At 53.0% G+C, this 25,299-nt stretch overlaps 1 protein-coding gene across 2 annotated transcripts; it reads right to left on the reverse strand.

Annotated features, from left to right (window-relative positions):
- Positions 1 to 1,011: 1,011 nt before the first annotated feature.
- NASP (nuclear autoantigenic sperm protein) lies at positions 1,012 to 13,556 on the reverse strand. Of its 2 annotated transcripts, none has more exons than XM_075320494.1 (15): positions 13,409 to 13,556; positions 10,214 to 10,261; positions 10,040 to 10,150; positions 8,237 to 8,317; positions 8,046 to 8,152; positions 5,866 to 7,068; positions 5,622 to 5,665; positions 5,376 to 5,449; positions 4,986 to 5,059; positions 4,251 to 4,439; positions 3,985 to 4,154; positions 1,564 to 1,620; positions 1,416 to 1,496; positions 1,226 to 1,342; positions 1,012 to 1,146 (listed from the first exon to the last, which is right to left on the reverse strand). In XM_075320494.1, exons 1-15 carry the CDS (start codon positions 13,441 to 13,443, stop codon positions 1,096 to 1,098), a joined length of 2,442 nt encoding a protein of 813 aa, XP_075176609.1. In that variant the 5' UTR covers positions 13,444 to 13,556; the 3' UTR covers positions 1,012 to 1,095. The 2 variants fall into 2 exon arrangements, with proteins under 2 accessions (XP_075176609.1, XP_075176610.1); XM_075320495.1 differs by lacking the exon at positions 13,409 to 13,556 and adding an exon at positions 13,005 to 13,133.
- Between the last annotated feature and the right edge of the window lie 11,743 nt (positions 13,557 to 25,299).

A 25,299-nucleotide genomic window follows, 5' to 3' on the forward strand; every position in this document is an offset into this window, starting at 1 on the left:
TGGCTCTGGTGCCTCAGACCCCTGCTAATTATGCTTTAATATTCACTGCACTTCTGACCTGGAAGCAGGAGCGTCGCTAAGAACAGCATTGATGACAGGCGAGCATCCAGCAAGCAGTGTGTGCTGTGACTCCAGGAGGTCATCTGAGTCCCCAATGAACCTGTGATGTCATCATGACACCTGCTGTAGCGCGGGTGTCATCACCTCCTGGATGTTATACACTGCTTGCTGGATACTCACCCGGCAATGCTCCTGCTTCCAGTTCTGAGGTGTAGTGAATATTCAATAATTAGTGGTTGTCGAAAGCAGGAGACAATTGCTGGATACAGGTGAATATAGAAAATCTATTTCAAAGACATGTTCTCTAGTACGTGTCACACATTAGACACAGATGTCACGTATGACTACCCATGCGTGTCGCTTGTACCTGATAAAACATGGACATCTGAAACTGGCCTATGACTGGGCAGAGGGCCAAACAGCCCACTCATTTCATTTAGGAGGGAAAGTCAGGACAAATCTGGGTCCTGAACTGACTTCTCGAAGCTCCAGCTGAACCCCCAACGTCACAGATCTGCTCATCTCTACACTTGTGCTGTTTGGGGAGAGGTGAAACCCCTCTGGACCCTTTTTGCTCAGTTGTCTGCAATCTTTAGTGTTAAAGGAGTTGTCCACTAACATGGCCGGGTCTGTCACTCCGGCCGATCAGCTGTTCTTGGCGCTGGAAATGCTCAGTTCTGGAGCGGCTCCATCTGAGCCAGATGTGCAGCACATGCCACCATTGATTTGAATAGGAGGCGATGTACTTTCCACAGCTGCGGCCACTATCTGAAGACTGCTGAGCATGTCCAGCCTGCTGCTGCCGCTGATGGTTAATGGGCTGGGGTGCAGGATGTTGGACCCCGGCCGATCAGATTATCCTCAGGATAGGATAACGCGTGCCCACTAAGGATGCACAAATTAGTATCTCAGAAGCTCAATATATTGACATGCACAGGACAAGCTGCAAACTTATTTTTCCATTCTTTATTTTCTTTTACAAAAAGATGCTCAAAACCAAAAGTGGGAATCTATATACAGTGTAATGAGGTAATATCACGCAGTGCTTTCCACTGTGGCCGTCTCCATGGGAGTCTGATTCTCTGCCTGTGGGTGGACGATAAAAGGTCTGTTACTACATAACAAATGCAATGAGGGGACCTGGATGTCCCGGCCCCGCACCCACCTTCTCTGCCGCCTTCTCGCTTGTGGGCACCACGGCATCGCCATTGCTAGATCCATTCTCAACAGGCTCTGACTTGGACTTCTTGGCTTCTTTCACTGGACTCTCCTCCGGTTTCCTCTTCAGAATGAAGGCAATTAGTACTCAGCCCCCCCATTTACCTCCAGAACTCACCAAGGTGCTAAGCATTTACCTTCTTTCGTACAAGATGAGAGATGTCGGATACACAGTTTGTTACTGGCACGGTGCAGTCGCTGCTCTTCTCTGCTTGTGCCTGTAAAGAAAGAGGCTCAGTCACTGGGAATGACAAAGCCATAAGGATAAAGCTAGACATCCCTTACCGATGTGGACGCACTACCATTCTCTTTTGGAAAGTTTGATGAGGATGATGATCCGCCCTGTAAAACATATTGGATGCATCCATGACTGGGCAGTCATTATGGTATGAGCAACAAGCAATAAGGACTGTCATATTGTAGGTCAGCATGAATGACGGAATAAGATGTGCATGCCACATTATCAGTAATGTGTTAGTCCAAGGTGGGTATAATCCTTGAAGATTATATTTAAATGGGCTGTTCACTACCAACATAATCATTTTTAAATGCAAAAATTCATTTTAGATTGCTGGAAGGCACACATGGTCAGAACCTGGTCTCAAGTGACCTTGTGCCATGTGAGGCCCTGGCACCAATACTGCTAGAATGGCACTACGTTTTTAATATGTTGTCCAGGTAGCACCATCTAAAAATACATTTAGGAAAATGGAAATAACCCATATGGTGGCTCAGTGGTTAGCACTGCAGTTTTGCAGGGTTGGAGTCCTGAGTTTAAATCCCACCAAGAACATTTACAAGGAGTTTGTATGTTCTCCCTGTGTTTGCGTGGGTTTCCTCCCACTCTAAAAACATTCTGCTAGGGACTTAGATTGTGAGCCCCAATGGGGACAGAGGTGCTGATTTATGTAAAGCGCTGCAGAATCAATAGCACTATACAAGTGAATTATATTATCTTAAAGGGCACAGTCAACTGTATGTATTGAAGTACAGTCACATCCATTCTGCCTCCTGTTTGTTGGCTCAGTTGTAAGGCTTAGCATTGCACAACATCCAATCATATTGAAAGGAACCTGTCAGGTGCACCCAGAACGATGAGCAATTCTGGGAACATATTGCTAATCCCTGCCTAACCGTCCCTGTATACACTAACAAAGATCTTAAGACTTAATCTTTTATGCTGATGAGTACAAGGCCTAGTCCCAAAGGTGTTATGCCGAGAGGGCGGACTAGTCGGGGGGGGGGGGGGGGGGGGGGGTAGTATATCTTAGGGTGCCTTCACACTTTAGCGATGCAGCAGCGATCCGACCAGCGATCTGACCTGGTCAGGATCGCTGCTGCATCGCTACATGGTCGCTGGTGAGCTGTCAAACAGGCAGATCTCACCAGCGACCAGCCCCCAGCGACGTGCAAGCGACGCTGCGCTTGCACGGAGCCTGCGTCGCTGCGCTTGCACGGAGCCTGCGTCTGGAAGCTGCGGACACTGGTAACTAAGGTAAACATTAGTTACCAGCGCACACTGCTTAGCTTTGCTCTCCTAGCTACAGTACACATCGGGTTAATTAACCCGATGTGTAATGCAGCTACATGTGCAGAGAGCCAGAGCTGGCAGCACAGGCAGCGTGAGAGCTGCGGAGGCTGGTAACTAAGGTAAATATCGGGTAACCACCTTGGTTAGCCGATGTTTATCTTGGATACAGCTTACCGCAGCTGTCAGACGCTGGCTCCTGCTCCCCTGCTCGCTTCATTTGTCGCTCTCGCTGTCACACACAGCGATCTGTGTGTCACAGTGGGAGAGCGCCTTTGAAGAAAACGAACCAGGCCTGTGTGTAACAAGCAGCGATCTCGCAGCAGGGGCCAGATCGCTGCTCAGTGTCACACACAGCGAGATCGCTAATGAGGTCACTGCTGCGTCACAAAAAGCACGACTCAGCAGTGATCTCGGCAGCGAGATCGCTGTGTGAAGCACCCCTTAGGCTATTCAATGCCGAGTCACAAGCAGTGCTGTGTGTGCCGGGTCGGAGGAGGAACACCCTGGGGACTTGTGCCTGCACTCATTAGCATAAGATAAAAGTTCTTTTGAATCACTTTCTAAATATCCCTTTATCTATGCTAGTGTATACAGAGATGGTTAGGTAGGGATTAGCAATATACATCCAGAACTGCTGGTGATTCTGGGTGCATGTTGCACCTGACAGGTTCCCTTTGAAGGCACGGTCACACATAACGAGATCGCTGCTGAGTCATGGTCTGACGCAGTAGCGATCCCGTTAGCGATCTTATGTGTGACACCTACCAGCGATCAGGCCCCTGCTGTGAGATCTCTAGTCGTTGCAGAATGGTCCAGGACATTTTCTTTAAAGGTGATGTCCTGCTGGGCAGGACACATCGCTGTGTTTGACACTGTGTGACAGGGTCACAGTGACTGCTGAGATTATACAGGTCGCTACTGCCACCTGTATAGTTCCTGCATAGTTGGGAGGTCACAGGTGAGATGTCAGACCTTACCAGCGATCTTTATCGGGTTGCATAGTTTTTTGGGATCGCTGGTAAGTCGTTGTGTGTGACTGGGCCTTACGAAGTGTTGAAGTCATCTTGTGCAATGAAGACCTGTTACCCCATCTATACCATGGGACAAGCTGCAGCCTCGAAACATCTTAAGATCCTCCCAACAGTGTCAGCCATGTAGCCAGTGCAGGGACTAACCAGAGTCTCTTTAATCACTTTGACCGTGTCATCTAGACTTTTCTGTGCTTCTTTGGAATCTTCTATCTTCTCTTTAATATCAGGCAGGAGACCCTTCAATTCTTCCATTTCCTTCTGTGTTTCTTCCTTAGACTCCTCTGCAGCTTTCTCAAGCTGTTCTGTAAGGACCACTGTAGAAGATGAGCCAAGAATTCAGAGCTGCACTTATCTGAAGTGTGATCAGTGTAGCTGAATTATGGGGCTGATGACCTGTGCACTGCGCTTACCCAGTTTCTTCTCAATCACCACTATGGACTGGTTGAAGTGAGAGATGGCATCCTCGTGTTTGCCGCTGTACTGATAAGCCAGGCCCAGCTGGTAGTGAGTCTCTGCAAGTAGTCGGTCGTGTTCTACAAGATGCTCCTTCTGGATGGAGAGACACATCAGGAAGTCTTCCACAGCTTGGGTGTAATTCTCTGGAGGAGGAGACAGCACATTAGTGACCAGTGCATGTAAGGCTAGTTAGACACTTGCATTGAACGGCATCTGTTGCCTTGCGTTGTGTGACAGATGCGTTGCATATAAATGGCAGTTTTTACAGTTTTACCAGCAGCAGACTATTGTGAGCGATCAGCTGGTCACCTGGCGGGCGCTCAGCTGATCGCTCACATGTCGGCGCTCAGCTGAATGTTCGGCCACCGAGAGACAATATAAAGTTTGTGATTTTAAAACAAAAAAAAAAAACGCATGCAGTGAAAAAAAAAAAAAGATTCCGCCGCTCAAAAACATTACATGCTGCGTTGCTTCCGCCCGGCAGCGTCAGTCAGCAGAAGCAACGCAGGTACTTTTGGCAGTCATCCATACAAGTCTATGGGAAACAGCGGAATCTGTTAACGGATTCCGCTGTTTTCCAAAAGAGTGGATTGTGATGGGAGGAAATTAACGGGAGGAAATTAACGCAAGTGTGACAGTACCCTAACAGGTTCAGTTGTCTGCAGTAAAGCTTCAAGGGCATCGCTCACCTGACTCAATACTGACTTCTCCCAGCTTCAGATAAGCCTGAGCCGCCTTCAGCTGAGAGTCCTTCTGCTCCTGCCTGTGGATTAGAAGAAACATCCAGATCAAATTGCAGGTTAAAGCCAACCCAGGCTCCCCTCACTACCCTCAGTATGGGTGAGGAGAACTGGTTCTGCAAGAACTGGAGCCATATGTTGGGAGACAACTGGTCTTCAAATTTAGCTCAAAACTAAAAGCTGAATATATGCAACAGCTCTAGATCTGAGCAGTCATTTAACCATATTTTTAAGGGGGTGCAGTACAACTGCTTTGAGCACATCTATGGAGAAGTGTGACTAGTTTGTATTTGATGCAGACCTACTGGTTAGGCAATTGTCACGTAGCAGATAATCTACCTTTTGAATATGATCTTTGACAGATCCAGCATCTCCCAGGCTAGCTGCAGGTTGTCTACTTCCTCTTCATTTTCCTGCAAAAAGAATACAGCTTTGATGCAAGAATACAACCATAGGATCCAACATACAAACAGGTTTACAGTGCATTAACATTTAAAGAACTGGCATAGACATGCACACGCTCTTTAATGCAGGCTTTATTAAAAACTGGGACAGAACCCCTGCATCAGCCTACAGATTATTCACCTTCTCGTCTGTCTCTTCATTATCATCAGATTCAGCATCTTCCTCTGCAGAAAAAAAAAATTAAATAAGATGTCAGACTGCAAGTGGTGGGTGCAGAGCGAGGCATCATGCATGCAGTGTGCAGACAGCCATCGTGCCACCACCAGACTGCTAATGACCGGTGTCAGACTCAGGTGCAGGAACAGTCCAGACCATCGCTGCCAGGTCACCAGACGAGTGCACCCAGATCTACAGCCCCTGTTACCTTCCGCCTCTTCCATAGGCTCTGCGGCTTCATCTTCAGTTTGATCTTCCTTCTCCGCGGTGGTTGCAGTTTCCTCAGGTTTAGCTGCAGCTTCTGAGTCTTTGGGTTTGTCAGTCTTGACCTCTGGCTTCTCAGACTCCTTTGCAGAGTCAGTCTCTATGTCTTCAGTCTTCTCCTTAGCAGGTTCAGTTGAGCTCTCAGGTCCTGATGAGACCTCTGGTTCAGTCTTGGCTTCGGTGGCTTTTTCCACTTCTGCAGCTTTTTCTTGGGTCTCTGCAGTGTTGCCTTCAGCTTTATCTTGGGTCTCTGCAGAATCACCTTCAGTCTCTGCTGGATCACCTGCCTTCTCTTGGGGCTCTGCTGCTTCATCTTTCTCCTTGGTCCCTGCTGCTTCGTCTTCAGCCTTGTCTTGGGTAGCCACAGCATTACCTTCAGCCTTGTCTTGGGTAGCCACAGCATTGCCTTCAGCCTTGTCTTGGGTAGCCACAGCATTGCCTTCAGCCTTGTCTTGGGTAGCCACAGCATTGCCTTCAGCCTTGTCTTGAGTCTCTGCAGTTTCTTTTGCTTTCTCCGGGGTCTCTGTAGCTTCACATTTATCCTTTTCAGTTTCTGTAATGTCACATTTATCCTTTGGCTGGGTCTCTGCAGCTTCTTCAGCCTTTTCTTGGGTCTTTACAGCTTCATTTTTAGCTTCCTCCTGGGTCTCCACAGCAATACCCTCAGCCTTGTCTTGGGTCTCCACAACAATACCCTCAGCCTTTTCTTGGGTCTCCGTTCCTTTATCTTCAGCCTTGTCTTTGGTCTCCCCAACATCATCTTCAGCCTTGTTTTGGGTCTCTGCTTCATCAGCTTTGTCTTGGGTCTCCATAGCATTATCCTCAGCCTTGTCTTGGGTCTCTGCTGCTTTATCTTCAGCCTTGTCTTGGGTCTCAGTATTACCGACGGCCTTGTCTTGGGTCTCCTCAGCATTATCTTCGGTCTTGTCCCGGGTCTCTGCAGTGTCAGCTTTAGCTTTGTCCTGGGTCTCTGCAGTGTCAGCTTTAGCCTTGTCCTGGGTCTCTGCAGCTTTGATCTCTGAAGCAGAGGATTCTTCACACTCCATCTCCTCAGCCTCTGGTTCTTTGGAGTCCTCCTTCTCAGGTTTTTCCTCCTTTTCTGCCATGGCGTCATATACCTGCTCTCTTAACTCCTCCCTTTCTTTCTCTAAGGGGTTTGAGAAAAATCCCTCAATTTTAGTGCGAGCCATGAGCATTAGATACACATCTTCATTCAGTAACGATACATCTCCAAACAGTGGTACATGGTGGTTGTGGGACATTGTAGAGTCTGTTCACACTGCATACAGTTGTACTACACTCCGCTTATTCATGTGAATGACACAAGGGAAGCTCTGCAGCTACAGATTGCAGACTTACTAGTAGCAGGACTACATATTGCAGCAAAGCATCACTGCACTGGGCATGTTTAAGGCTGAACCCATGAGGCATCTATGGTAAACTGAAGTTGCCAGACCACCAACGTGGTCACTTAGCCGTCCACACCACTCAATGGCTGGTGAGCAACTCCTAGCAGGCAATCAAGTAGTGTCATTATAGCCTCAATAGGCTATGTGCACAGTGTGTTTTTGGCCTCAAAACTGCATCACTTTGCTTCCCCAGCAAAGTCTATGAGTTTTCAGCTTTGCTGTTCACACACAACTTTTGTTTTAAGCTGCGTTTGAGCAAAAAAAAAAAAAAAACAAAAAAAAAAAGGGACATGTCAATTCTTTCCTGCGTTTCCCCCCCAATGCAATGCATTGGAAACACGCAGAGATCAAAGATGCAGCCAAAAATGCACCAGATTGTGGTAAAAACGCATGCGTTTTTTGCCGCGGGTGCGTTTGTGCATTTTTAGTGGCCAAAAACGCAGTGTGTGCACATAGCCTTATGCTATAAGTTTTGGTACTGATAAGCGAGCCCCCTAGCATGGCAGCTTACACTTGACAATTGACAGTTGTCTACTACCCCCCTAAGCAGAAGCAGACAGCAAGAAAGCGACAATAGACAGTGCGAGTCCAGATTTTGGCTGCCATAGGATGAAGACCAGCAAGGCTCCTGAAATGGCACCAGCCAGGTATAAAGCTCCCATACAGCAGCCAAAGGCTGAATTCTAAAGCGCATGCACTGAGGGCTGATACATACCATCAAGGTTGGAAGCACTGGGGACCACAGGGTCCTCTTTCTCAGAGTCCTCATCTTCCTCTTCCGGCATGCCTTCCAGAGCATTTCCCAGGACATTGCTCTCCATTCTGCACAGAAAGTTACAGGAGGGGGTCAGATGTAGGAACAAAACTCCAAGGATGAGTACTAGTCCCCCCCAGGTGATTCCTTACCTTGCCATCTCCAGGAGCGTGGTGCCATAGTGGTAGAAGGCATCTGCACACTGGTCGGCCGTCTCCCCATACTTCTTCCCACTATGGAAGAACAGAGGATCCTATTAGAGGACATGACACCTTGCATGCACAGCAGGGAGAGGGCCATTTGGAATATAAGGTGCCACATTAGGCAATCAGGGACAACTGCGATCTCCTCTAATGGGGACACATTCACTGACCACAGAATTTTATCAATTCCAGCAGAGAAGCAAGTCTGTCAGATAAGATCTATTACAAAGGTGCTTATTGTCATTTTCCTCCCAAATCTTCCACCTATGGGCATCTGGTATACACTACAGTAGAGGATAGAATTGCTTGCATATAGTGAAAGTTGCAGTATCGCATGACAGTCTGCAGCTGAGCCTTATGTCAGTACCAAGACCACAATAGGCCAGCTGCACCACAAGTTCTGCTGGGATCTTCCCAATGGCAGCAACTTGACCCAACCTCAGCCCACTCCTGCTGACAGAGGCCACCTAGGCAATATGGCTGCCAGCTACTGTGTGGAGCAAACCCTGCTCCCATGTGCTCATCACTGATGCATTTCATTTTGAACTAATGGGTTAATTTGTTATATCATTCAGATTTTATTTAAGACCAGTTACATATTAGGCTCGTTTCACACTTGCATTGAACGGCATCTGTTGTATTGCGTTGTGTGACGGATGTGTTGCATATAGTGGCACAACGGATGCTGCAAAACAACGGAATCAGTTTTGATTTTTTTAGCCGGTCACCGGGTGATCAGCTGATTGCTCGGCCACCGAGAATGTGTGCGTGGGGGGGATGGGGGGGTGCGAAGTGCAGCATGAGTGGAGCAGAACTATGGCGCGTGTACACATGTGGAGTGCGGGAGGGGGCGGAGCCAAGTGGGGAAGTGTCGGGCTCCCTGCACACGTAGCAAAGGTAAATATTGGGTATAACTAGGCAAAGCACTTTGCTTGGTTACCCGATATTTACCTTTGTTACGGGTGCAGGGAGCCAGAGACCATGCGCAGTGAAATCCTAAGGATTCCGCTGCTCAAAAAACGTTACATGCTGCGTTTCTCCCGCTGGGCGGAAGCAACGGAGCGTCGCCCAGCAGAAGCAACGCAGGTCCTTTTGGCACAATCCGTCACCCATACAAGTCTATGGGAAACAGTGGAATCCGTTAACGGATCCCACTGTTTTTCAAAAGGGCGGATTGTGACGGAAGGAAAAAAAAACGCAAATGTGAACGTAGTCTTAGTGTACACTGGCTGTGTGCATACGATGCACTTTCGCTGCCCCCCACATTGTAACAAATCTGCAGGGATATCCCGATGGAGGCAAAGTTTGAGAATCATGAACTGCTGTGCACACATTTAGTTTTTTTTGCAAGGAAAAACCCTGCAGCATGTCAATTCTTTAGGCTTTGACACCATTGAAAGACATGTGGCCAAAACCTGTTTTTCCTGCCAGAAGATGCAGATTTGGTTGCAGATTAAGGCCTTGTGCCCTCGGCAGGCAGCAGTGCCCTCGGCAGGCAGCAGTGCCCTCGGCAGGCAGCAGTGCCCTCGGCAGGCAGCAGTGCCCTCGGCAGGCAGCAGTGCCCTCGGCAGGCAGCAGTGCCCTCGGCAGGCAGCAGTGCCCTCGGCTCCGGCTGTTGAAGTGATCCATTATGGGATTGATAAGAGATCAGGCACCATCTTGAATTGCAGATTTCACCCTCTTCTGAGCTGTAGCAGCACCATGTATAGGGAACGGCCTGGAGCGGGGCAGCGGCGGTCACGGTCTACTTACAGAATGCTGCTGGCCTCCTGGAAGGCGTTGACGGCAGAGCGGATGTCCTTCATCACCAGGTTTCTTTTGCCCACTCCCATGAGCCTCTTCACTTCGGCGTCCACATCGTCCCTGTGAGGAAGAGACGGTCACTCACTGACAGGCACCGGCCGTACGAGCGCTCGCGTGTCTTACCCATTAACTTGTTCTGCAGATGTTGACGGCTCAGAAACTTCTTCCATCCTAAGAAAAAACAAAAAACCTTTACCTCCAACATCTGATCATTATCCCCAGCACTAGAAGACTGATCCCTGCAACAGCTGCTACAACAGCCCCTGACTGATAATTGGTAACACCTCAGCTTGCTGTCAGTGACTGGAACCATTTATATTCCAAGGCCAATAACTCACAGCTGAAAGCTGGTTACACCCCTCCATGTGCACAATTGTCTTTCACAGGAGGAGGAGGCCGAGCACAGTCGTGTCCCCCCCCCCTCACAGGAGGAGGAGGCCGAGCACAGTCGTGTCCCCCCCCCTTTCACAGGAGGAGGAGGCCGAGCACAGTCGTGTCCCCCCCCCCCCCCCCCCCTCACAGGAGGAGGAGGCCGAGCACAGTCGTGTCCCCCCCCTCACAGGAGGAGGAGGCCGAGCACAGTCGTGTGTCCCCCCCCCCCCCTCACAGGAGGAGGAGGCCGAGCACAGTCGTGTGTCCCCCCCCCCCCTCACAGGAGGAGGAGGCCGAGCACAGTCGTGTGTCCCCCCCCCCCCCTCACAGGAGGAGGAGGCCGAGCACAGTCGTGTGTCCCCCCCCCCCCCTCACAGGAGGAGGAGGCCGAGCACAGTCGTGTGTCCCCCCCCCCCCCCCTCACAGGAGGAGGAGGCCGAGCACAGTCGTGTGTCCCCCCCCCCCCCCCTCACAGGAGGAGGAGGCCGAGCACAGTCGTGTGTCCCCCCCCCCCCCCCTCACAGGAGGAGGAGGCCGAGCACAGTCGTGTGTCCCCCCCCCCCCTCACAGGAGGAGGAGGCCGAGCACAGTCGTGTGTCCCCCCCCCCCTCACAGGAGGAGGAGGCCGAGCACAGTCGTGTGTCCCCCCCCCCCTTCACAGGAGGAGGAGGCCGAGCACAGTCGTGTGTCCCCCCCCCTCACAGGAGGAGGAGGCCGAGCACAGTCGTGTGTCCCCCCCCCCCTCACAGGAGGAGGAGGCCGAGCACAGTCGTGTGTCCCCCCCCCCCCCCCTTTCACAGGAGGAGGAGGCCGAGCACAGTCGTGTGTCCCCCCCCCCCCCCCTTTCACAGGAGGAGGAGGCCGAGCACAGTCGTGTCCCCCCCCCCCCCTCACAGGAGGAGGAGGCCGAGCACAGTCGTGTGTCCCCCCCCCCCCCTCACAGGAGGAGGAGGCCGAGCACAGTCGTGTGTCCCCCCCCCCCCCTCACAGGAGGAGGAGGCCGAGCACAGTCGTGTGTCCCCCCCCCCCCTCACAGGAGGAGGAGGCCGAGCACAGTCGTGTGTCCCCCCCCCCCCCTTTCACAGGAGGAGGAGGCCGAGCACAGTCGTGTCCCCCCCCCCTCACAGGAGGAGGAGGCCGAGCACAGTCGTGTGTCCCCCCCCCCCCCCTTTCACAGGAGGAGGAGGCCGAGCACAGTCGTGTCCCCCCCCCCCCTCACAGGAGGAGGAGGCCGAGCACAGTCGTGTCCCCCCCCCCCCTCACAGGAGGAGGAGGCCGAGCACAGTCGTGTCCCCCCCCCTTTCACAGGAGGAGGAGGCCGAGCACAGTCGTGTCCCCCCCCCCCCCTCACAGGAGGAGGAGGCCGAGCACAGTCGTGTGTCCCCCCCCCTCACAGGAGGAGGAGGCCGAGCACAGTCGTGTGTCCCCCCCCCCCTCACAGGAGGAGGAGGCCGAGCACAGTCGTGTGTCCCCCCCCCCCCCCCTCACAGGAGGAGGAGGCCGAGCACAGTCGTGTGTCCCCCCCCCCCCCCCTCACAGGAGGAGGAGGCCGAGCACAGTCGTGTGTCCCCCCCCCCCCCTCACAGGAGGAGGAGGCCGAGCACAGTCGTGTGTCCCCCCCCCCCCCCTTTCACAGGAGGAGGAGGCCGAGCACAGTCGTGTCCCCCCCCCCCTCACAGGAGGAGGAGGCCGAGCACAGTCGTGTCCCCCCCCCCTTTCACAGGAGGAGGAGGCCGAGCACAGTCGTGTCCCCCCCCCCCCCTCACAGGAGGAGGAGGCCGAGCACAGTCGTGTGTCCCCCCCCCCTCACAGGAGGAGGAGGCCGAGCACAGTCGTGTGTCCCCCCCCCCTCACAGGAGGAGGAGGCCGAGCACAGTCGTGTGTCCCCCCCCCCTCACAGGAGGAGGAGGCCGAGCACAGTCGTGTGTCCCCCCCCCCCTCACAGGAGGAGGAGGCCGAGCACAGTCGTGTCCCCCCCCCCCCCCCCCCTCACAGGAGGAGGAGGCCGAGCACAGTCGTGTGTCCCCCCCCCCCCCCCTCACAGGAGGAGGAGGCCGAGCACAGTCGTGTGTCCCCCCCCCCCCCCTCACAGGAGGAGGAGGCCGAGCACAGTCGTGTGTCCCCCCCCCCCTTTCACAGGAGGAGGAGGCCGAGCACAGTCGTGTTCCCCCCCCCCCCTTTCACAGGAGGAGGAGGCCGAGCACAGTCGTGTTCCCCCCCCCCCTTTCACAGGAGGAGGAGGCCGAGCACAGTCGTGTCCCCCCCCCCCTTTCACAGGAGGGCCGAGCACAGTCGTGTCCCCCCCCCCCTTTCACAGGAGGAGGAGGCCGAGCACAGTCGTGTCCCCCCCCCCCCTTTCACAGGAGGAGGAGGCCGAGCACAGTCGTGTCCCCCCCCCCCTTTCACAGGAGGAGGAGGCCGAGCACAGTCGTGTCCCCCCCCCCCTTTCACAGGAGGAGGCCGAGCACAGTCGTGTCCCCCCCCCCCCGTTTTCACAAGAGTGCGCCCCCCCAGGAGGAGGTCGTGCAGTCGTGTACCCCACCTTTCACAGGAGGAGGCTGAGCCCGGTAGTGAGGCTGCAGAGTCTCCCACACGAGGGACCCGGCAGCGCAGACATTTGGCGCCAACCCCGGGCTGCTGTCACTTGGTCACACAAAGCCGAGCGCGCCGAGGTCCAAGCAGCCAATCAGTAGGCGAGCTGTCGGCGGGCCTGTCGACTGTAGCCAATAGAACACCGAGGATCGACTCTGTTGCCAGGAAAGCCCCGGGCCCCGCCCCCATCACTATGTGGCCCGGAATAAACGATGAAATGATAACACAGAACTCCCGGTGACACCGGACATGACCGGGCCCGGCTCCCCGGGACAGCAGAGCCGCCTCCCGCCCTCCATGTGTCACCGTCCTCCCCTGTGACACAAGCGCACTCATCCACCAAGCCCCACTCACTTCTCTGCCTCGGTCGCCACCGTCTGTTCGGCCATGATCACTTGAATCGCTGCCTGAGCTCCACTGACCACGACTGGGGAAGAGAAGATGGCAGATCGTATCCCCCGCGCCGGGCGCCGCTTTTATACCTCCCGCCCTGAGCCCCGCCCCGCCGTCACGGCCACGCCCCCCGGCTTCCGATCACCTCTGACCTCGGATCAGTTTCCCGCGCTGCCGGCTGCCTATTGTCTGGCAGTCACGTGACGCGCCGCCCGGAAGTGCCGGGTACTTCCGGCCTCTGCGTCTCACCATCCCCCACACTGTGCTTGCTGTCAGTGAAAGAAAACATTATTGTTTACTAACACCTGACAATGCGCATTTTGTGGGGATTTCTTGCTCTTCATCTCCTCATTTGTGTTTCCTTGGATATTAATAATAATAATAATATTTATTATTAGGGGTCGGTGACTGGTGACCCCATTATATGAGTCTGAGGCGACCAGGTGACCGGTGTCATATTGTGACCTGCCAGATCCTGCAACAGGTCAACTGTAACCCGCCAGATCCTGCAACAGGTCAACTGTGACCCGCCAGATCCTGCAACAGGTCAACTGTGACCCGCCAGATCCTGCAACAGGTCAACTGTGACCCGCCAGATCCTGCAACAGGTCAACTGTGACCCGCCAGATCCTGCAACAGGTCAACTGTGACCCGCCAGATCCTGCAACAGGTCAACTGTGACCCGCCAGATCTTGCAACAGGTCAACTGTGACCCGCCAGATCCTGCAACAGGTCAACTGTGACCCGCCAGATCTTGCAACAGGTCAACTGTGACCCGCCAGATCTTGCAACAGGTCAACTGTGACCCGCCAGATCCTGCAACAGGTCAACTGTGACCCGCCAGATCCTGCAACAGGTCAACTGTGACCCGCCAGATCCTGCAACAGGTCAACTGTGACCCGCCAGATCCTGCAACAGGTCAACTGTGACCCGCCAGATCCTGCAACAGGTCAACTGTGACCCGCCAGATCCTGCAACAGGTCAACTGTGACCCGCCAGATCCTGCAACAGGTCATCTGTGACCCGCCAGATCCTGCAACAGGTCAACTGTGACCCGCCAGATCCTGCAACAGGTCAACTGTGACCCGCCAGATCCTGCAACAGGTCAACTGTAACCCGCCAGATCCTGCAACAGGTCAACTGTGACCCGCCAGATCCTGCAACAGGTCAACTGTGACCCGCCAGATCCTGCAACAGGTCAACTGTGACCCGCCAGATCCTGCAACAGGTCAACTGTGACCCGCCAGATCTTGCAACAGGTCAACTGTGACCCACCAGATCCTGCAACAGGTCAACTGCAAAAAAACCCTCCTGGTTCTGACGTTTTGTGATTTTCTTGACCGTATAACGACCACAAGGTCTGGACCGGACCCGAACTGACGGCTCATCGGTGCCTATGAGGGTATAAGACGGGTCAGGAGACTCACCACAATTAAAATCGGGGACACCGTGCGATTTATCATTGATATGGAGAGGAAACGGAGAGGCTTTAAGTAATTTCTAATAGATTTTAGGGCAAAATATTCTCCATAATCCACGTCAAAAACTCACTGTAAACAAACCACTAAATCCACATAAAAAACACTTCCAATACTCATCAATGTGGATTCTGGAGTGTTATACATGATAAAATAGGTGACGGATCATATACATGACTCGCTCTAATCATCAGAGGTGGCAGAAGTCACAGACAGAGGTGGCAGAATCCAGACAGAGGTGGCAGAAGTCACAGACTGAGGCGGCAGAAGTCACAGACAGAGGCGGCAGAAGTCACAGACAGAGGCGGCAGGAGTCACAGACAGAGGTGGCAGAAGTCACAGACAGAGGTGGCAGAAGTCACAGACAGAGGCGGCAGAAGTCACAGACAGAGGCGGCAGAAGTCACAGACAGAGGCGGCAGGAGTCACAGACAGGCGGCAGAAGTCACAGACAGAGGCGGCAGAAGTCACAGACAGAGGCGGCAGAAGTCACACACAGAGGCGGCAGGAGTCACAGACAGAGGCGGCAGAAGTCACACACAGAGGCGGCAGAAGTCACAGACAGAGGTGGCAGGAGTCACAGACAGAGGCGGCAGAAGTCACAGACAGAGGCGGCAGAAGTCACAGACAGAGGCGGCAGAAGTCACAGACAGAGGTGGCAGAAGTCACAGACAGAGGTGGCAGAAGTCACAGACAGAGGCGGCAGAAGTCACAGACAGAGGCGGCAGAAGTCACAGACAGAGGTGGCAGAAGTCACAGACAGAGGCGGCAGAAGTCACAGACAGAGGTGGCAGAATCCAGACAGAGGTGGCAGAAGTCACAGACAGAGATGGCAGAAGTCACAGACAGAGGAGGCAGAAACCAGACAGAGGTGGCAGAAGTCACAGACAGAGATGGCAGAAGTCACAGACAGAGGAGGCAGAAACCAGACAGAGGTGGCAGAAGTCACAGACAGAGATGGCAGAAGTCACAGACAGAGGTGGCAGAAGTCACAGACAGAGGTGGCAGAAGTCACAGACAGAGGTGGCAGAAGTCACCCACAGAGATGGCAGAAGTCACAGACAGAGGTGGCAGAAGTCACAGACAGAGGTGGCAGAAGTCACCCACAGAGATGGCAGAAGTCACAGACAGAGGTGGCAGAAGTCACAGACAGAGGTGGCAGAATCCAGACATAGGTGGCAGAATCCAGACAGAGGTGGCAGAAGTCACAGACAGAGGTGGCAGAAGTCACAGACAGAGATGGCAGAAGTCACAGACAGAGGAGGCAGAATCCAGACTGAGGTGGCAGAATTCACAGACAGAGGAGGCAGAATCCAGACTGAGGTGGCAGAATCCAGACATAGGTGGCAGAAGTCACAGACAGAGGTGGCAGAATCCAGACAGAGGTGGCAGAAGTCACAGACAGAGGCGGCAGAAGTCACAGACAGAGATGGCAGAAGTCACAGACAGAGGAGGCAGAATCCAGACTGAGGTGGCAGAATCCAGACAGAGGTGGCAGAAGTCACAGACAGAGGCGGCAGAAGTCACAGACAGAGGTGGCAGAATCCAGACAGAGGTGGCAGAAGTCACAGACAGAGGTGGCAGAAGTCACAGACAGAGATGCCAGAAGTCACAGACAGAGGCGGCAGAAGTCACAGACAGAGGTGGCAGAATTGACAGACAGAGGTGGCAGAAGTCACAGACAGAGGTGGCAGAATTCACAGACAGAGGTGGCAGAAGTCACAGACAGAGGTGGCAGAAGTCACAGACAGAGATGGCAGAAGTCACAGACAGAGATGGCAGAAGTCACAGACAGAGGTGGCAGAAGTCACAGACAGAGGTGGCAGAAGTCACAGACAGAGATGGCAGAAGTCACAGACAGAGGTGGCAGAAGTCACAGACAGAGATGGCAGAAGTCACAGACAGAGGTGGCAGAATTCACAGACAGAGGTGGCAGAAGTCACAGACAGAGGTGGCAGAAGTCACAGACAGAGGTGGCAGAATCCAGACAGAGGTGGCAGAAGTCACAGACAGAGGCGGCAGAATTCACAGACAGAGGTGGCAGAAGTCACAGACAGAGATGGCAGAAGTCACAGACAGAGATGGCAGAAGTCACAGACAGAGGTGGCAGAAGTCACAGACAGAGGTGGCAGAAGTCACAGACAGAGGTGGCAGAATCCAGACAGAGGTGGCAGAAGTCACAGACAGAGGCTGCAGAAGTCACAGACAGAGGTGGCAGAAGTCACAGACAGAGGTGGCAGAAGTCACAGACAGAGATGGCAGAAGTCACAGACAGAGATGGCAGAAGTCACAGACAGAGGTGGCAGAAGTCACAGACAGAGGTGGCAGAAGTCACAGACAGAGATGGCAGAAGTCACAGACAGAGGTGGCAGAAGTCACAGACAGAGGCGGCAGAAGTCACAGACAGAGGTGGCAGAAGTCACAGACAGAGACGGCAGAAGTCACAGACAGAGATGGCAGAAGTCACAGACAGAGGCGGCAGAAGTCACAGACAGAGATGGCAGAAGTCACAGACAGAGATGGCAGAAGTCACAGACAGAGGTGGCAGAAGTCACAGACAGAGGTGGCAGAAGTCACAGAAAGAGATGGCAGAAGTCACAGACAGAGGTGGCAGAAGTCACAGACAGAGGCGGCAGAAGTCACAGACAGAGGCGGCAGAAGTCACAGACAGAGGTGGCAGAAGTCACAGACAGAGGCGGCAGAAGTCACAGACAGAGATGGCAGAAGTCACAGACAGAGGCGGCAGAAGTCACAGACAGAGATGGCAGAAGTCACAGACAGAGGTGGCAGAATTCACAGACAGAGGTGGCAGAAGTCACAGACAGAGGCGGCAGAAGTCACAGACAGAGATGGCAGAAGTCACAGACAGAGATGGCAGAAGTCACAGACAGAGGTGGCAGAATTCACAGACAGAGGTGGCAGAAGTCACAGACAGAGGTGGCAGAAGTCACAGACAGAGGTGGCAGAATCCAGACAGAGGTGGCAGAAGTCACAGACAGAGGCTGCAGAAGTCACAGACAGAGGTGGCAGAAGTCACAGACAGAGATGGCAGAAGTCACAGACAGAGATGGCAGAAGTCACAGACAGAGGTGGCAGAAGTCACAGACAGAGGTGGCAGAAGTCACAGACAGAGATGGCAGAAGTCACAGACAGAGGTGGCAGAAGTCACAGACAGAGATGGCAGAAGTCACAGACAGAGGTGGCAGAAGTCACAGACAGAGATGGCAGAAGTCACAGACAGAGGTGGCAGAAGTCACAGAAAGAGATGGCAGAAGTCACAGACAGAGGTGGCAGAAGTCACAGACAGAGGTGGCAGAAGTCACAGACAGAGGCGGCAGAAGTCACAGACAGAGGCGGCAGAAGTCACAGACAGAGGTGGCAGAAGTCACAGACAGAGGCGGCAGAAGTCACAGACAGAGATGGCAGAAGTCACAGACAGAGGCGGCAGAAGTCACAGACAGAGATGGCAGAAGTCACACACAGAGGTGGCAGAAGTCACAGACAGAGGTGGCAGAAGTCACAGACAGAGGTGGCAGAATCCAGACAGAGGTGGCAGAAGTCACAGACAGAGGTGGCAGAATCCAGACAGAGGTGGCAGAATTCACAGACAGAGGTGGCAGAAGTCACAGACAGAGGTGGCAGAAGTCACAGAAAGAGATGGCAGAAGTCACAGACAGAGATGGCAGAAGTCACAGACAGAGGTGGCAGAAGTCACAGACAGAGGTGGCAGAAGTCACAGACAGAGATGGCAGAAGTCACAGACTGAGGTGGCAGAAGTCACAGACAGAGGTGGCAGAAGTCACAGACAGAGGTGGCAGAAGTCACAGACAGAGGTGGCAGAAGTCACAGACTGAGGTGGCAGAAGTCACAGACAGAGGTGGCAGAAGTCACAGACAGAGATGGCAGAAGTCACAGACAGAGGTGGCAGAAGTCACAGACAGAGGTGGCAGAAGTCACAGACAGAGATGGCAGAAGTCACAGACAGAGGTGGCAGAAGTCACAGACAGAGATGGCAGAAGTCACAGACAGAGGTGGCAGAAGTCACAGACAGAGATGGCAGAAGTCACAGACAGAGGTGGCAGAAGTCACAGAAAGAGATGGCAGAAGTCACAGACAGAGGTGGCAGAAGTCACAGACAGAGGCGGCAGAAGTCACAGACAGAGGCGGCAGAAGTCACAGACAGAGGTGGCAGAAGTCACAGACAGAGGCGGCAGAAGTCACAGACAGAGATGGCAGAAGTCACAGACAGAGGCGGCAGAAGTCACAGACAGAGATGGCAGAAGTCACACACAGAGGTGGCAGAAGTCACAGACAGAGGTGGCAGAAGTCACAGACAGAGGTGGCAGAATCCAGACAGAGGTGGCAGAAGTCACAGACAGAGGTGGCAGAATCCAGACAGAGGTGGCAGAATTCACAGACAGAGGTGGCAGAAGTCACAGACAGAGGTGGCAGAAGTCACAGAAAGAGATGGCAGAAGTCACAGACAGAGATGGCAGAAGTCACAGACAGAGGTGGCAGAAGTCACAGACAGAGGTGGCAGAAGTCACAGACAGAGATGGCAGAAGTCACAGACTGAGGTGGCAGAAGTCACAGACAGAGGTGGCAGAAGTCACAGACAGAGGTGGCAGAAGTCACAGACTGAGGTGGCAGAAGTCACAGACAGAGGTGGCAGAAGTCACAGACTGAGGTGGCAGAAGTCACAGACAGAGGTGGCAGAAGTCACAGACAGAGGTGGCAGAATTCACAGACAGAGGTGGCAGAAGTCACAGACAGAGGTGGCAGAATTCACAGACAGAGGTGGCAGAAGTCACAGACAGAGGTGGCAGAATTCACAGACAGAGGTGGCAGAAGTCCCAGACAGAGATGGCAGAAGTCACAGACAGAGGTGGCAGAATTCACAGACAGAGATGGCAGAAGTCACAGACAGAGATGGCAGAATTCACAGACAGAGGTGGCAGAATTCACAGACAGAGATGGCAGAAGTCACAGACAGAGGTGGCAGAATTCACAGACAGAGGTGGCAGAAGTCCCAGACAGAGGTGGCAGAAGTCCCAGACAGAGGTGGCAGAAGTCACAGACAGAGGTGGCAGAATCCAGACAGAGGTGGCAGAATTCACAGACTGAGGTGGCAGAAGTCCCAGACAGAGGTGGCAGAAGTCCCAGACAGAGATGGCAGAAGTCACAGACAGAGGTGGCAGAAGTCACAGACAGAGGTGGCAGAAGTCACAGACAGAGGTGGCAGAATCCAGACAGAGGTGGCAGAATTCACAGACAGAGGTGGCAGAAGTCCCAGACAGAGGTGGCAGAAGTCCCAGACAGAGATGGCAGAAGTCACAGACAGAGGTGGCAGAAGTCACAGACAGAGGTGGCAGAAGTCACAGACAGAGGTGGCAGAATCCAGACAGAGGTGGCAGAAGTCACAGACAGAGGCGGCAGAAGTTACAGACAGAGGTGGCAGAATCCAGACAGAGATGGCAGAAGTCACAGACAGAGGTGGCAGAATCCAGACAGAGATGGCAGAAGTCACAGACAGAGGTGGCAGAATCCAGACAGAGATGGCAGAAGTCACAGACAGAGGTGGCAGAATCCAGACAGAGATGGCAGAAGTCACAGACAGAGGTGGCAGAATCCAGACAGAGGTGGCAGAAGTCACAGACAGAGGAGGCAGAATCCAGACAGAGATGGCATATATAGTATGTATTTTTGGCTTGCACTCACATATATATATTAGTGCTCACTTCAGTTATCCTATTCAGTTATATGTAGTTTTTTTTCTGAATGTGAACACAGCTCCGCCCCTTTCGGCCATGTTTTTTTTTTTCCATCTCCTATATAAGAAAGTCCTTAGTTACCCCTCTCCACCCATAGCAGTTTTTAATTGCAATGAGATGACACACAGTTAGGGTCACAGAGCTAGGGACCCCAATATAGAGATATACCTTGACGAGGTTTTGGGGCTCAGTTACATTGATCAATGCGATTGCTAAATATCTCCTTTTTCCTAATATTCATAGCAGGTATGCAATTCATTATTCACATGTTCAAATTAGCAAGTAGCATTTTTCATTGTATATTCCAATATTTTTCCATATGCTTGAGGCATTATACCATTATCTAAGTTTGATGTGCAGCCTTATTCTTATATATAGAGATGGCAGAAGTCACAGACAGAGGTGGCATAATCCAGACAGAGATGGCAGAAGTCACAGACAGAGATGGCAGAAGTCACAGACAGAGGTGGCATAATCCAGACAGAGATGGCAGAAGTCACAGACAGAGGTGGCATAATCCAGACAGAGATGGCAGAAGTCACAGACAGAGATGGCAGAAGTCACAGACAGAGGTGGCAGAAGTCACAGACAGAGGAGGCAGAATCCAGACAGAGATGGCAGAAGTCACAGACAGAGGTGGCAGAATCCAGACAGAGATGGCAGAAGTCACAGACAGAGGTGGCAGAATCCAGACAGAGATGGCAGAAGTCACAGACGAAGGTGGCAGAATCCAGACAGAGATGGCAGAAGTCACAGACAGAGGTGGCAGAATCCAGACAGAGGTGGCAGAAGTCACAGACAGAGGAGGCAGAATCCAGACAGAGATGGCAGAAGTCACAGACAGAGGTGGCATAATCCAGACAGAGATGGCAGAAGTCACAGACAGAGGAGGCAGAATTCACAGACAGAGGTGGCAGAATTCACAGACAGAGATGGCAGAATTCACAGACAGAGGTGGCAGAAGTCACAGACAGAGATGGCAGAATTCACAGACAGAGGTGGCAGAATTCACAGACAGAGGTGGCAGAAGTCCCAGACAGAGGTGGCAGAATTCACAGACAGAGGTGGCAGAAGTCCCAGACAGAGGTGGCAGAAGTCCCAGACAGAGGTGGCAGAAGTCACAGACAGAGGTGGCAGAAGTCACAGACAGAGGTGGCAGAATCCAGACAGAGGTGGCAGAAGTCACAGACAGAGGTGACAGAATTCACAGACAGAGGTGGCAGAAGTCACAGACAGAGGAGGCAGAAACCAGACAGAGGCGGCAGAATTCACAGACAGAGATGGCAGAAGTCACAGACAGAGATGGCAGAAGTCACAGACAGAGGAGGCAGAAACCAGACAGAGGTGGCAGAAGTCACAGACAGAGATGGCAGAAGTCACAGACAGAGGTGGCAGAAGTCACAGACAGAGGTGGCAGAAGTCACCCACAGAGATGGCAGAAGTCACAGACAGAGGTGGCAGAAGTCACCCACAGAGATGGCAGAAGTCACAGACAGAGGTGGCAGAAGTCACAGACAGAGGTGGCAGAAGTCACCCACAGAGATGGCAGAAGTCACAGACAGAGGTGGCAGAAGTCACCCACAGAGATGGCAGAAGTCACAGACAGAGGTGGCAGAAGTCACAGACAGAGGTGGCAGAATCCAGACATAGGTGGCAGAATCCAGACAGAGGTGGCAGAAGTCACAGACAGAGGTGGCAGAAGTCACAGACAGAGATGGCAGAAGTCACAGACAGAGGTGGCAGAAGTCACAGACAGAGATGGCAGAAGTCACAGACAGAGGAGGCAGAATCCAGACTGAGGTGGCAGAAGTCACAGACAGAGGTGGCAGAATCCAGACATAGGTGGCAGAAGTCACAGACAGAGGTGGCAGAAGTCACAGACAGAGGTGGCAGAAGTCACAGACAGAGATGGCAGAAGTCACAGACAGAGGAGGCAGAATCCAGACTGAGGTGGCAGAATCCAGACAGAGGTGGCAGAAGTCACAGACAGAGGCGGCAGAATCCAGACAGAGGTGGCAGAAGTCACAGACAGAGGCGGCAGAAGTCACAGACAGAGATGGCAGAAGTCACAGACAGAGGAGGCAGAATCCAGACTGAGGTGGCAGAATCCAGACAGAGGTGGCAGAAGTCACAGACAGAGGCGGCAGAAGTCACAGACAGAGGTGGCAGAAGTCACAGACAGAGATGGCAGAAGTCACAGACAGAGATGGCAGAAGTCACAGACAGAGGTGGCAGAATTCACAGACAGAGGTGGCAGAAGTCACAGACAGAGGCGGCAGAAGTCACAGACAGAGATGGCAGAAGTCACAGACAGAGATGGCAGAAGTCACAGACAGAGGTGGCAGAAGTCACAGACAGAGATGGCAGAAGTCACAGACAGAGGTGGCAGAATTCACAGACAGAGGTGGCAGAAGTCACAGACAGAGGTGGCAGAAGTCACAGACAGAGATGGCAGAAGTCACAGACAGAGGTGGCAGAAGTCACAGACAGAGATGGCAGATGTCACAGACAGAGGTGGCAGAATTCACAGACAGAGATGGCAGAAGTCACAGACAGAGATGGCAGAAGTCACAGACAGAGATGGCAGAAGTCACAGACAGAGGTGGCAGAAGTCACAGACAGAGGTGGCAGAAGTCACAGACAGAGGCGGCAGAAGTCACAGACAGAGGTGGCAGAAGTCACAGACAGAGGCGGCAGAAGTCACAGACAGAGATGGCAGAAGTCACAGACAGAGATGGCAGAAGTCACAGACAGAGATGGCAGAAGTCCCAGACAGAGGTGGCAGAATTCACAGACAGAGGTGGCAGAATTCACAGACAGAGATGGCAGAAGTCCCAGACAGAGGCGGCAGAAGTCACAGACAGAGGCGGCAGAAGTCACAGACAGAGATGGCAGAAGTCACAGACAGAGGTGGCAGAAGTCACAGACAGAGGTGGCAGAAGTCACAGACAGAGGTGGCAGAATCCAGACAGAGGTGGCAGAAGTCACAGACAGAGGTGGCAGAAGTCACAGACAGAGGTGGCAGAATTCACAGACAGAGGTGGCAGAAGTCACAGAAAGAGATGGCAGAAGTCACAGACAGAGATGGCAGAAGTCACAGACAGAGGTGGCAGAAGTCACAGACAGAGGTGGCAGAAGTCACAGACAGAGATGGCAGAAGTCACAGACTGAGGTGGCAGAAGTCACAGACAGAGGTGGCAGAAGTCACAGACAGAGGTGGCAGAAGTCACTGACAGAGGTGGCAGAAGTCACAGACTGAGGTGGCAGAAGTCACAGACAGAGGTGGCAGAAGTCACAGACTGAGGTGGCAGAAGTCACAGACAGAGGTGGCAGAAGTCACAGACAGAGGTGGCAGAATTCACAGACAGAGATGGCAGAAGTCACAGACAGAGGTGGCAGAAGTCACAGACAGAGGTGGCAGAAGTCACAGACAGAGGTGGCAGAAGTCACAGACAGAGGTGGCAGAATTCACAGACAGAGGTGGCAGAAGTCCCAGACAGAGGTGGCAGAAGTCACAGACAGAGGTGGCAGAATTCACAGACAGAGGTGGCAGAAGTCCCAGACAGAGGTGGCAGAATTCACAGACAGAGGTGGCAGAAGTCCCAGACAGAGGTGGCAGAAGTCCCAGACAGAGGTGGCAGAAGTCCCAGACAGAGGTGGCAGAAGTCCCAGACAGAGATGGCAGAAGTCACAGACAGAGGTGGCAGAAGTCACAGACAGAGGTGGCAGAAGTCACAGACAGAGGTGGCAGAAGTCACAGACAGAGATGGCAGAAGTCACAGACAGAGGTGGCAGAATCCAGACAGAGGTGGCAGAAGTCACAGACAGAGGCGGCAGAAGTTACAGACAGAGGTGGCAGAATCCAGACAGAGATGGCAGAAGTCACAGACAGAGGTGGCAGAATCCAGACAGAGATGGCAGAAGTCACAGACAGAGGTGGCAGAATCCAGACAGAGATGGCAGAAGTCACAGACAGAGGTGGCAGAATCCAGACAGAGGTGGCAGAAGTCACAGACAGAGGAGGCAGAATCCAGACAGAGATGGCAGAAGTCACAGACAGAGGTGGCATAATCCAGACAGAGATGGCAGAAGTCACAGACAGAGATGGCAGAAGTCACAGACAGAGGTGGCAGAATCCAGACAGAGGTGGCAGAAGTCACAGATAGAGGAGGCAGAATCCAGACAGAGATGGCAGAAGTCACAGATAGAGGAGGCAGAATCCAGACAGAGGTGGCAGAAGTCACAGACAGAGGTGGCATAATCCAGACAGAGATGGCAGAAGTCACAGAAAGAGGTGGCAGAAGTCACAGACAGAGGAGGCAGAATTCACAGACAGAGGTGGCAGAATTCACAGACAGAGATGGCAGAATTCACAGACAGAGGTGGCAGAATTCACAGACAGAGGTGGCAGAAGTCACAGACAGAGGTGGCAGAATTCACAGACAGAGGTGGCAGAAGTCACAGACAGAGGTGGCAGAAGTCACAGACAGAGGTGGCAGAATCCAGACAGAGGTGGCAGAAGTCACAGACAGAGGTGGCAGAATTCACAGACAGAGGTGGCAGAAGTCCCAGACAGAGGTGGCAGAATTCACAGACAGAGGTGG

The sequence above is a fragment of the Anomaloglossus baeobatrachus genome, chromosome 8, assembly GCF_048569485.1.
Source record: "Anomaloglossus baeobatrachus isolate aAnoBae1 chromosome 8, aAnoBae1.hap1, whole genome shotgun sequence".
Classification (NCBI taxonomy): domain Eukaryota; kingdom Metazoa; phylum Chordata; class Amphibia; order Anura; family Aromobatidae; genus Anomaloglossus; species Anomaloglossus baeobatrachus.

What these genes read in the sequence shown, in the direction of transcription:
- NASP (XM_075320494.1), bottom strand. Translation starts at nt 13,443, where the DNA reads ATGGCCGAACAGACGGTGGCGACCGAGGCAGAGAA. An exon ending in TCTGCAGAACAAGTTAATGG is followed by an intron (nt 10,151 to 10,213) that starts GTAAGACACGCG and finishes TCTTCCTCACAG; the next exon opens with GGACGATGTGGACGCCGAAG. An exon ending in GCGAGAAGGCGGCAGAGAAG is followed by an intron (nt 1,147 to 1,225) that starts GTGGGTGCGGGG and finishes GTCCACCCACAG; the next exon opens with GCAGAGAATCAGACTCCCAT.